The sequence below is a fragment of the Equus asinus genome, chromosome 25 (genome assembly GCF_041296235.1).
Source record: "Equus asinus isolate D_3611 breed Donkey chromosome 25, EquAss-T2T_v2, whole genome shotgun sequence".
Taxonomy (NCBI): domain Eukaryota; kingdom Metazoa; phylum Chordata; class Mammalia; order Perissodactyla; family Equidae; genus Equus; species Equus asinus.
Window position 1 is genome coordinate 241,551 of NC_091814.1, and position 12,267 is coordinate 253,817.

Consider the following 12,267-nt stretch of genomic DNA (forward strand, 5'->3'; position numbering starts at 1 on the left):
CTTGCCGGCCGGGGTCAGAGCGAGCCAGAGAGCGGGGAAAGGGTGGCGGAGCGTGAGGAGGTGGGGCGTGCATGGGCCCGCGTGTGCTGCGGGAGAGTGTCCCTCGAAGGAAACGCGTGACTCGAGCGGGGTCACGGGAAGGAAAAGAAGAGGGACAAGGAAGGAAGGTGCGGGCACGAGTGGCTGGGCCGTGATGTGTGGGGCACGGGGGTTTGGGGGCGGCGTTTGGTTCCGGGGTGCGTGTTTGGGGGCGGAGGGGGGGACTTTTGTCTCCAGGGCGAGGGCGAGGGCCCGGGCGGGCGGAAGGTGTTGGTGTGTGGGGGCGGCCTCGGCGCAGGAGAGAGGCAGCCTAAGCTGGACGTCGGGGCCGCGGGACCAAAAGGGGACGGGGTGCTGCATGGGCCGGGAATCGAACCCGGGCCTCCCGCGTGGCAGGGCGAGAATTCTGTGAACCACCCATGCACCGGTGGCCGGCGCCACCAGGCGCCCCCCCAGCGGCGCTCGCCACCAGCCGCCCGACACTGGTCACGGCCCTGCGGGGCCATCTCCTCCATCCGAGCCAGTCGGCGGACGGGGCAGCTGGAAGAGAGGCTGCGGGGCCCTGAGGGCGCTCGGGGGCGGGCGCGGTAGGAGGGGGTGCGGAGCAGGGAGACCCGGAGGCGCGGTGGCACCTGTGCGCCGAGGCGCGGAGGAGCCGCGACAGGCGGGCGGCCCTCGGCCCATCCGCGCCTTGTGTCCGGCCCAGGGCCGCCGCGACCCTGCCGGCGTCGCCGGAGGAAGCCAGGAGCCGCGCCCAGCCTGGCCCGCGCTCGAGTGCCAGCGAGGGGGCGGCGATCTGTGGCGGCGACGTTCCCTTCGACGACCCACGGGCCCGTGCCCAAGTCCCCTGGGCGGCGGGCTTCCCCGCGGTGCGCTGGGCGCGTGGCCGTGCGCGGGCGCGGCGCGGCCTGCCGGACGAGAGCAGGGCAGGGCAGGGCAGGGCAGGGCAGGGCAGGGCAGGGCAGGGCTGGGCAGGGCTGGGCGGGGCTGGGCTGGGCGGGAGGGCCGTGGCGTGGGGGCGGCCGTGGGAGCCGCAGGCTGGGGAGCGCCGCCTCGGCCGCCCGCCGCTGAGCGGCGCTCAGGCCAAGAGACCCGAGGGGCCTGAGCCTGGCGCCTGCGCTCTGGCCGACGGCTCGCCCGCAAGGGTCCGGCTCCGGGGTGCGTTGGTGGCGAGGCAGGAGCGCGGTCTTGGATGGCGGGCGCGCTTGGCAGAGTGGCTGCCGGCCGGCGGGCCGCCCGCGGAGGAGGCGCGCCGTGCGTGTCGTCGTGGGTTTGGGCCCCCGAGGGCGCCTTCGCGCGTGCAGACGGGGCTTGGCCCCGGCCGTGGGCCCGACGTGGCGTGTGGGCGACGGGGATCCAGGGCTTCGGCTCGCTGCTCCCCGGAGCCAGCTTGCCGGGTTGGGCCCGCGTGCCAGGCAGGCCCCGTGCAGGGCGGCATGGTGGGCTGGCGAGCAGAAGGCCGGGCTGCGTGGGGCCCGGGAGGCAGGCATGTGTGGCCCGGGCGAGGCCCCGAGGTGAAAAGTCGTGGTGGGCACCACAGGCCACCGAGATGGGGACGGCGACCAGAGCAGGTGTGGAGAGGATGGGCGGGCCGGGCGGCCGGGGGCTGTGGGAAAGGACAGCGTGTTGGACGGTGTGCCGCCCGTTGCGCAGGCGTGGCGCTCCAGAGCGAGGCGCTGTGCGCCAGGCAGAAGTCGGAGGGTGACCCGTGGAGGGCTTTGCTCACGCAGGGTCGGTGGGGTGGGGTGGGGTGGGGGGAGGGGGAGTGGGAGTGGGAGTGGGAGCGCGAGTGGGAGGGAGGGCTACACCCCCCCTAATGGGGGGCTCGTGTGCGGAGGGGAAGGGGAGAGCGGGCGAGGAACGATGGGGCGCAAGTCCTGAGGCCCCGCGTGGCAGGGTCCCCGTGGAAGGGTGTGTGAGTGAGTGGGCGGGGGCGCGCGCTGTGTGGGAAGGCCGGTTGCCAGTGGGTTGGGCGCTGGGGCAGCCTCCTGGGCTGAGTGCGCCAGGCCCGCGCGGCGGGCGTGAGCGGGTGGGGTGGAGAGCGTGCGTGTAGGGGCCTGGAGTTTGGCGCGGCGGCTACGGCCGGAGGCCCGGCGAGCAGCCAGAAGGCGGCCGAGGGCGGCGCTCGGGTGTGCGGGAGGCCGGGTAGGCGGGCGTTGGTTGGGCGGGCCAAGGTCGGCGTGTCCGGAGTGGGATTCGAACCCACGCCTCCAGGGGAGACTGCGACCTGAGCGCGGCGCCTTGAACCGCTCGGCCATCTCGGCGAGCCTGGGCGCGTGGCCGCTCGCCTGGCTGGGAGCCGACGCGGCCGGCGGGGCCCTTGGCGCCCGGCGCCTGGCGGGCGTCTTTGTGGGCGCGCCACGGACGGGGACGCGCGCGCCGGCGGCGGGGAGCAAGGACGGGGGACCGCCCCTCCGCGCCGCCGCCCGTCGCCCACCCCGGGCGCCCGGCGGAGGTTCGGGCCGCGGCCCGGCGCGCGCCCCCCCCTCGCCGCCTCGCTGGCCCTCTCGAGAGGGCCTCTTCCTCGCGGCGCGATCTCCGCACGGGAGACCGGGGCGGCGCAGACTCGCATTTCCAGCCGCCGTCGCCGCCGCCGCCCAGGGCCGGGCGCGCGGTCGGGGTCGTGTGCGAGCCGCGGCCGCTTTGCTGGATGACGGGTCGTTTGGCTGTCGGGTCGGATGGGGCACACGTGCCGGGCACCGGTGGCGCGGGGCCTCGAGGGCGGGGTGGCGTCGGCCAGGCGACGGAGGCGGTCGGGCGCCGGGCGGCCGCCGCCGTCCTCGTTAGTATAGTGGTGAGTATCCCCGCCTGTCACGCGGGAGACCGGGGTTCGATTCCCCGACGGGAGGCCGAGACGTCCTTTTTGGTGGCTGGCGCCGCTCCTCGTCCGGCCGCTTGCCCCCGGGGCGCCCTTCTTCGCCCTGCGCGCCCCGCCCTCCGCGCCCCGAGGGCGCTGCTTCGCCCTGCCCCGCCCTCCAGCCAGGCGCCGGCCATCGCGTGCCGGCCCCACGCGGGACCCCTCCCCGAGGCCCCCTCGCCGTCGGGCGGCGGTCGGCGGCCGGGCCGGGGCTACTCGCTCCCCGCCAGCGCCCAGAGCGGCCCGCCCCCAGCGGCTGGCGCACGGGGCTCCCTGCGACGCGGCCGCCAGCGCGACGCGCCCCAGCTGCACAGCTGCCGGGACGGGCGGCGGGTGGGTCCTCTCGGTGCGCGCAGCTGCCTCGCCGGGCAGCCTGTGGAGAGGGGCTGGGGCGGCCCCGGACGGTGGAGGGGCGGCGCCCGGCCGGGCTTTGGCGGGGCGGTCGGCGTGGGAATGGCGGTCGCTTGGTGGCGCGGCAGCGAGGGCGCCCCCAAGGCGGTCCGTCCCGGCGGACGAGGGCTGCCGCGTCGGGCGCGGCGCTAGCGCTGGCGCGGGCGGCGGTTGGTGGCGCCCGGTGGCCGGCGCCGCGCTCGGCGGGCGCGGGCGTCGAGCAGGGCTGCGCCGCGGCGGCGGCGGCGGCGGCGGCGGCGGCAGCCGGACTGCTGTGGCGCGAGCCCCGGGCCGGCGTCTCGGGGCAGGCCGGGCTGTGCGGCGGTGGTGGTATAGTGGTGAGCATAGCTGCCTTCCAAGCAGTTGACCCGGGTTCGATTCCCGGCCAACGCCGGCGGGCCGACTTTTGCCGAGCTCGGGGCCCTCCGCCCCCGGAGGCGGGCGGCGGGCGGCGGGCGTGCGGCTGTGCGTGTGTGTGTGTGTGTGTGTGTGTGTGTGTGTGCGTGTGCGCGCGCGCAGCGTTTCGAGGGCGCGGCGAGCAGGGAAGCCGGCGAGGGGCGCGTGCGCCGAGCCGGGCGGCGGGCGGCCGGCCCGCGGGGCAGGGCCCCCCGGCGGCGAGAGCGGCGGCGGGCGGGCTGCGGGCCCCGGGTCCAGGAGGCGCAGGCGAGGCGCGGCCCCGACGCTCCCTGGTGGTCTAGTGGTTGGATTCGGCGTCTCCGCCGCGGCCCGGGTTCGATTCCCGGTTGGGAAGCCTTTCTTCCTCTCCGCCGCCCGCCTGCCGGCCGCCCGACCTCCGCCTCCCCGGCGCGCGCCGGGCGGCCCGCCCTCCCCCGCCGCACCGCACACGCGCGCCGGGGCTGGCCGGCCGCCTGCCCCCTGGCCTCGGCCGCCGACAAGGCCACCCGCCCGTCCAGCCCTGACCACCCGCGCCCTCCACCCTGCCAACGGCGGAACCTTTCGGCCGCTCGCCCCCGGCGTCTCCCTCCTCCTCCCTCCTCCTCCTCCTCGGACGCTCGCCTCGCTTCTCTTCCTCGGTGGCTGGGACGCCTCTCTCCCGCCGTGGCCGCGGGCGCACAGCCCGCCGCCGGCCCCCGCACGCGACTCTCCCGCAGCCGCCCCGCCGCGACAGTTCGCGGCCCCCAAGCCGCCCTTGGTCCCTCCCGAGTGGGGCCGCCGGTGGGGGGCTGGGGCTGGGGGTGCGGGCGGGAGGGGCAGGGGTCTCCCTGGACCGGTCGGGCCACCTGCCGAGACCTGTGGTCCCTGGCCTCGCCCTCGCGGCAGCCAAGGCGCCGGCAGCCCTCCCGCCGCCGCCTGCCGGGTCCTGGGCCCGCTCGTGTCCCGGGGGCCCGGCGATTGGGCGCCAGGGCGTCTGGAGTCGCGCGGGCGTGGGGCCGAGGGCCCGGACCGCGGCGCCCAGAGAAGGCGGAGATGGGCCAGTGACCCTCGACCCGTCCGTCCGTCGGGCTAGCGAGACCAGCCCGCCGCGGAGGAGACAGAGCAGGGAGCTACAGGAGGCCGTTCCGGAACGCCACGGGCAAGCAGGTGGGGAGGGGCTGGGCGGACGGGTGGCGGGAGGTGGCCAGCGTTTTCTTCCAGTGGCCTCAGCGACGCTCCGTCTGTCCCATGGCCGGGCGTTCCCCGAACTCTTGCCTCCCCACGCCCCTCCCCACCGAGCTGGGACTTTGGACGGCGTTCCCTTCCCGCCTCGGCGTCCACCCACGCCATCCCTCTCTCCAGCCCGTCCATCTTCTCTCCCCGGCTGCTCCCCGGGGACGCGCTCTCCGGCCCCCCCGCCACGGCGGGCGCGCCGCCGTGAGCCAGCGGAGCTGAGTATCTGTCCGCGGACCGGTTCCGGCCGAGGCAGAGGGAGGGCCCGAGACGATGGACGGCAGGAAGCTGCCGGGCCCCACGCTGGACTTACGCGAGCCGTTCTCCCCTGTGCCAAGGCGCCCCCGGTGGGCATGGGGTGCGCCGTGGCGGGCTCCCCGGGGCCGGCCGGGGTGCTGGGCGTGCGCGTGCGGGGGCGGGAGACGGTGCGGGATGGAGGCGTCGGTCCCGGTGGGTGGCCCCCGGGGGTCGGGGCACAGGGCCAGCCACCCCAGGAAGAGGGCCGGCGGTGAGCCGCGGTGGGTGGCGTGAGGAGGAGTCCGGGTGTGCGGCGGAGCGCCGCGGGCCCGGAGGAGGTGCGGGGCTTGCGGGAACGGGCCGCTCAGGCAGAGGCTCCGGGCGGCCAGGCCCCTTGGCGGCACGGGTGGCGGCGGCGGGTGAGATCTGGGGTTGGGGTGGGGACGAGGGGCTGAGCGGGGGAGGGGGACAGGGCGGGAAGCGAGTCCTCGGGGCGGGTCGTGCGAGAGAGGACCACAGGGTCCGCGGGGTTGTTGGCGGATGGTCGGCGGGGGGGCCTGGAGGCCGTAAGGACGGCGGGTGGCAAGCAGGGGCAGTGGGCTCCGGTGCGAGGAGAAGACGGAAGCCCCTGCGGTGGGAAGACGCCGGCGGGCGAGACTGGCTGTGCTGCGCTGCGAGGTGGTGAGGCTAAAGATAGGGTGAGAGGAGGGGTGGGGGAGCGGGCAAGGGCGGGGAATGCCCCTGCCCCAGAGACAGAAACGACCTGTCCTGGGGACAGAGAGTCGCGTCTCGGGTGCGTGGGGTTGAGTTGAGAAGAGGCCAAAGGGACCAACGGAAGCGGAGGATCCCCGGCCGGGAAGGATTTGGAAGTGGGGGCGCGAGGAGGAGGGGCCTGACAGCGTCGGGGTGTTGGAGCAGTAGGGGGGTGGGGAGGGTGGAGGTGGAGGGGTTGGGGCTGGGGGTGCGGCTTGGGGCTTGCAGGCTGGGGGTGGCGGCGGCGGAGGGCGGTGTCTCGGGGCGTCCTGGGGGCGGGGGTGGCGGCGAGGGTCGTCGTGGTGCCGGTGCTGACGCGTGGTGGACTTGGTGCTGGCGCCGGGGATGGGGAGGGCGGGGTGGGTGGACTGGGTGGCAGTGGCGGCGCAGGTGGTTTCGGTGGTGGAGGGCCCGGCGGCGTTGGCAACCGATGGCGGCCGAGCGGGATCAGGTGAACACCGGCGCGGGCGTGCATGGTGGACGATCTCGCGGGCTCTTTGGAAAAGACTCGGCGCGCCATCCAAGGGACACGGGGGACCCTCCGGGAGAGGGCGGTGGATGCCCGTGGGAGAGCGACGTTCCTTCCTGCCGGCCGGAGGTGCCCGCGCCGCGTAACTTGCCGGCCGGGGTCGGGAGGCAGAGCCAGAGAGCGGGGAAAGGTGGCGGAGCGTGAGGAGGTGGGGCGTGCATGAGCCCGCGTGTGCTGCGGGGGAGGGGAGTGTCCCTCGAAGGGGAAACGTGACTCCGGCGGGGTCACGGGGAAGGAAAAAGAAAGAGGGACAAGGGAAGGAAGGGTGCGCGGGCAAGGGGTAGCTGGAGCCGTGAATGTGTCAGGGCACGGGGGTTTTGGGGGCGGCGTTTGGTTCCCGGGTGCGTGTTTGGGGGCGGAGGGGGGGACTTTTGTCTCCAGGGCGGCCGGGCCGGGGGCGGGCGGAAGGTGTTCGGGGTGGTGGGGGCGGCCTCGGCGGGAGAAGGCAGCCTAAGCTGGACGTCGGGGCCGGGACCAAAAAGGGACGGGGTGCTGCATGGGCCGGGGAGTGGGAACCCGGGCCTCCCGCGTGGCTTGGCGAGAATTCTACCACTGAACCACCCATGCACCGGTGGCCGGCGCCACCGGCGCCGCGCGGCGCTCGCCACCCGCGCCGACACTGGTCACGGCCCTGCGGGGCCATCTCCTCCATCCGAACCGGTCGGCGGACGGGAACGGCTGGAAGAGGGCTGCGGGGCCCTGGAGGGGCAGCTCGGGGGCGGGCGCGTGGAGAGTGCGGAGCAGGGACCCGGACGCGGTGGCACCTGTGCGCCGAGGCGCGGAGGAGCCGCGACAGAGCGGGGGGGCCGGCCTCGGCCCATCCGCGCCTTGTGTCCGGCCCAAGGACGCCGCGACCCTGCGGCGTCGCCGGGGAGGGAGAGAGAAGCCAGGAGCCGCGCCCAGCCTGGCCGCTCTGATGCCAACGGACTCGGCGATCTGTGGCGGGCGACGTTCCCCTTCGACGACCCACGGGCCCGTGCCCAAGTCCCCTGGGCGGCGGGCACCGCGGGTGCGCTGGGCGCGTGGCCGTGCGCGGGCGCCGCGGCGCGGCCTGCCGGACGAGAGCAGGGCAGGAGCCGGGCAGGAGCAGGGCGGGGCGGGGCTCGGGCCGGGAGGGCTGGGGCCGGGGCTGAGCTGGGCGGGGAGGGCCGCCGTGGCGTGGGGGCGGCCGTGGGGCCGCAGGCTGGGGAGCGCCGCCTCGGCGCCGCCGCTGAGTGGCGCTCAGGCCAAGAGACCCGAGGGCCTGAGCCTGGCGCCTGCGCCGGCGGCGCGGCTCGCCGCGGGGTCCGGCTCCGGGGTGCGGTCGGTGGCGGGCAGGAGCGCGGTCTTGGATGGCGGGCGCGCGCGGGTGGCTGCCGGCCGGCGGGGCCGCCCGCGGAGGAGGCGCGCCGTCGTGTCGTCGTGGGTTTGGGCCCCCGAGGGCGCCTTCGCGCGTGCAGACGGGAGCGGCGACCGGTAGGCCCGACGTGGCGTGTGGGCGGCAGGGATCCAGGGGCTTCGGCTCGCTGCTCCCCGGGCCAGCTTGCCGGTTGGGCCGCGTGCCAGGCAGGCCCCGTGCAGGAGGGCGCTGTGGTGGGCTGGCGAGCAGAGAGCGGAGCTGCGTGGGGCCCGGGGAGGCAGGCATGTGAGCGGGGCGAGGCCCCGAGTCGAAAAAAGTCGTGGTGGGCTACACAGGCCACCGAGATGGGGACGGCGACCTGAGCAGGGTGTGGAGAGGATGGGCGGGCCGGGCGGCCGGGGGCTGTGCGGGAAAGGACAGCGTGTTGGACGGTGTGCCGCCCGTTGCGCAGGCGTGGCGCTCAAGAGCGAGGGCGCTGTGCGCGGGCAGAGTCGGAGGGTGACCCCGTGGAGGGCTTTGCTCACGCAGGGGTCGGGGTGCAAGGTCGGGGTGGGGTGGGGTGGAATTGCGGACGGGGGAGGGGGAGTGGGAGTGGGAGTGGGAGCGGTGGGAGGGAGGGCTACACAACCCCCCCTAATGGGGGGGGCTCGTGTGCGAGGAGGGGGGGGGGGGGGGAAGGGGAGAGCAGGGCGAGGAACGATGAGCGCCGAAGTCCTCGGCCCCCGCGTGTGGGGTCCGGTGGGAAGGGTGTGTGAGTGAGTAGGCGGGGGGCGCGCGCTATTGTCGGGAGGCCGGGGTTGCGAGTGGGTTCGAGGCGCTGGGGCCGGCCTCCTGGGCTGAGTGCGCCAGGCCGGCGCCCTGCGGGCGTGAGCGGGTGGGGACGGGCGTGCGTACGGGGGCCTGGAGTTTGGCGCGGCGGCCACGGGCGGGCGCCCGCCGGGCCGGCCAGGAAGGCGACCCAGGCGGCGCTCGGGTGTGCGGGGAGGCCCGGGTAGGCGGCGTTAGCGGTTGGGCGGGCCAAAAGGTGGCGTGTCAGGAGTGGGGGGGGATTCGAACCCACGCCTCCAGAGGAGACTGCGACCTAGACGCAGCGCCGCGGGCCGCTCGGCCATCCTGGCCGGCGGGCCTGGGCGCGTGGCCGCTCGCCTGGCTGGGCCCGACGCGGCCGGCGGGCCCTTGGCCGCCCGCGGCGCCTGGCGGGCGTCTTTGTGGGCGCGCCACGGACGGAGACGCGCGCGCCGGCCGACGAGGAGCAAGGCCAGCGGACTGCGCCCGGCTCCACCGCCGCCGCCGCCCCGTCGCCCACCCCGGCGCCGGCCGGGACAAGGCCGCGGCCGGCGCCGCGCCCCCCTTCTCCTCGCCGCCTCGCTGGCCCTCTCGAGAGGGCTCTCCTCGCGGCCGCGATCTGCTGCGGGGCTGCGAGGGCGGCGCAGACTCGGCATTTCCCGGCCGCCGTCGCCGCCGCCGCGGGCGGGCGCGCGGTCGGGGTGGAGTGTGCGGGGACGCGGGCCGGCACCGCACGGATGGCGCGGTCGTTTGGCTGTCGGGTCGGATGGGGCACACGTGCCGGGCACCGGTGGCGGGCAGGGCCTCGAGGGGCGAGAGGGCCGGCGGTCGGCAGGCAGCCGGAGGCCGGTCGGGCGCCGGGCGGCCGCCGCCGTCCTCGTTAGTATAGTGGTGGTATCCCCGCCTGTCTGTGGAGACCGGGGTCGATTCCCGACGGGAGGCAAGACGTCCCTTTTGGTGGCTGGCGCCGCTCTCGTCCGGCCGCCGGGGCCTTCGCCCGCCCTGCCGCGCCGCCCTCCAGCCCCCGGGCCGCTGGCCCCCCGCGCCCTGCCCCGCCACCTCCAGCCGGGCGCAGGCCGCCAACCCGTGCCCGGCCTGCCCACGGGGACCCCTCCCCCGAGGCCCCCGCCGTCGGGCGGCGGTCGTTCGACGGCCGAGCCGAGCCCCCGCCTGCTCCCCTTGGCGCCCGACGGCCGCCCCCAGCGGCTGGCGCACGGGGCTCCCTGCGGCGCGGCCGGCCGCGCGGCCGCGCGCGCTGCACAGCTGCACAGCTGCCGGGGCCGGCGGCGGGTGGGTCCTCTCTGCGTGCGCGCAGCTGCCTCGCCGAGCAGCCTGTGGAGAGGGGCTGGGGCGAGCCGGACGGTGGAGGGCGGGGCGCCCGGCCCGGGGCTGGCGGGGCGGTCGGCGTGGGAATGGCGGTCGCTTGGTGGCGCGGCACAGCGAGGGGCGCCCCCCAGGGCGATCGTCCGGGCCGAGGGCTGCCGCGTCGGGCGCGGCGCTGGCGCGCGGGGCGGCGGTTGGTGGCGCCGGTGGCAGCGCCGGCCGCTGCGGGCGGGCGGGGCGTCGAACGGGGCTCGCCAGGCGGCGGCGGCGGCGGCGGCGGCGGCGGCCGGACTGCTGTGGCGCGACCCCCGGGCGGCCGTCCAGGGGCAGGCCGGGCTGTGGCGTTGGTGGTATAGTGGTGAGCATAGCTGCCTTCCAAGCAGTTGACCCGGGTTCGATTCCGGCCCGCGCAGCGGGGCCGACCCCTTTTGCCGGCTGCGGGGCCCTCCGCCCCGGAGGGCGGGGCGGCGGGCGGCGGGCGTGCGGCTGTGCGTGTGTGTGTGTGTGTGTGTGTGTGTGCGTGTGTGTGCGTGTGTGTGCGCGCGCAGCGCGCGAGCGCGGCGAGCAGGAAGCCGGCGAGGGCGCGTGCCTGGGCCGGGGCGGCGGGCGGCTGGCCTGCGCAGGCAGGGGGCCCCGGCGGCGGGGAGCGAGCGAGCGGGCGGGCTGCGGGCCCCGGGTCCAGGAGGCGCAGGCGGCGCGAAGCCCGGCTCCTGGTGGTCTAGTGGTTAGGATTCGGCGCTCTCACCGCCGCGGCCCCGGGTTCGATTCCCGGTCAGGGAAGCCTTTCTTCTTCCTCTCCGCCGCCCGCCTGCCGGCCGCCCGACCTCCGCCTCCCGGCGGCGCGGGCGGCCGCGACCCCTCACCCACGCCGCACCCAGCCGCGCCGGAGCTGGCTCGCTTCGCCCCTGCGCCCCCTGGCCTCGGCCTCCCGACAAGGCCACCCGCCACGTCCAGCCTGACCCCTGCCCGCCCCCCTCCACGCACGCGCGCGGGAACGCTGGCCACCCCGCTGCGCCCCCTGGGCTCTCCCTCTCCTCCTCCTCCTCCTCCTCGGACGCTCGCCTCGCTTCCTCTTCCTCGGTGGCTGGGGCCGCCGCCTCTCTCCACGCCGTGGCCGCGGGCGCACCGCCCCGCCGCCGGCCCCCGCACGCGCTTCGGGCGACTCTCCCGCAGCCTGGCTTCGGCCGCGACAGTTCGCGGCCCCCAAGCCGCCACGGTCCCTCCCGGTGGGGCCGCCGGTGCGGCTGGGGCTGGGGAGTGCGGGCGGGAGGGAGAAAGGGGGGCAGGGGTCTCCCTGGACCGGTCGGGCCACCTGCCGGGATGCCTGTGGTCCTGGCCTCGCCCCTCGCGCCCAGCCAAGGCGCCGGCAGCTTTCCCGCCGCCGCCTGCCGGGTCTGGGCCGCTGCGTGTCCCGGGGCCCGGCGATTGGGCGCCAGGGGCGCAGGGTCTCGCGCGGGCGTGGGAGCCGAGGAGCCCGGCCGCGGCGCCGAGAGGCGGAGATGGGCCAGTGACCCTCGACCCGTCCGTCCGTCGGGCTAGCGAGACCAGCCCGCCGCGGAGGAGACAGAGCAGGGAGCTACAGGAGGCCGTTCCGGAGAAGCGCCACGGGCAAGCAGGTGGGGAGGGGCTGGGGGCGGACGGGTGGCGGGGCCGGCAGGCGATTTTTCTTCCAGTGGCCTCAGCGACGCTCCGCGTCCTATGGCCAAGTGGCCGGGCGTTCCCCGGAACTCTTGCCTCCCCACGCCCCTCCCCCACCGAGCTGGGGACTTTGGACGGCGTTCCCCTTCCCGCCTCAGCGTCCACCTGTCCCTTCTCTGACCCCGCATCCATCCTTCTCCTGCGGCTGCTCCCCAAGGAGATGGCAGCTCTCCGGCCCCTTGCCGCCCGACGGGGCGCGCCGTCGGCGGCCGGCGGAGCTGAGGTATCTGTCCAGGGACCGGTTCCGGCCGAGGCAGAGGGGAGGGCCGAGCCGATGGCGGCAGGAAGCTGCCGCGGGCCCCACGCTGGACTTTGGCGGAGCCGTTCTCCCCTGTGCCAAGACGCCCCCGGTGGTATGGGGGTCAGCGCCCCGTGAGCGCGGGAAGCTCCCCACGGGCCCGGCCGGGGTGCTGGGCGTGCGCGTGCGGGGGCGGGAGACGGTGCGGGATGGAGACGTCGGTCCCGGTGGGTGGCCCCCACGCGGGTCAGGGCACAGGGCCAAGTGACCCCAGGAAGAGGGAGCACGGCGTGGGACGCCGCGGTGGGTGGCGTGAGGAGGAGGAGTCCCGGAGTGTGCGGCGGAGCGCCGCGGGCCCGGAGGGGTGCGGGCTTGCGGGAACGGGCCGCTCAGGCAGGGGCTCCGGGCGGCTGGGCCCCTTGGCCGGCACGGGTGGCGGCGGGTGAGATCTAGGGTTGGGTGGGGACGAG

The 12,267-nt window shown here is 76.9% G+C and overlaps 1 protein-coding gene across 1 annotated transcript; it reads right to left on the minus strand.

The window, feature by feature from the left end:
* Nucleotides 1–2,115: 2,115 nt before the first annotated feature.
* Nucleotides 2,116–10,227, minus strand: LOC139042101 (serine/arginine repetitive matrix protein 1-like). Its single transcript, XM_070498057.1, has 6 exons — nt 9,059–10,227; nt 7,670–8,010; nt 6,983–7,177; nt 5,208–5,477; nt 2,740–3,558; nt 2,116–2,705 (listed from the first exon to the last, which is right to left on the minus strand). The coding sequence occupies exons 1-6, from the start codon at nt 10,225–10,227 to the stop codon at nt 2,116–2,118; spliced, it is 3,384 nt and encodes a 1,127-aa protein (XP_070354158.1).
* Between the last annotated feature and the right edge of the window lie 2,040 nt (nt 10,228–12,267).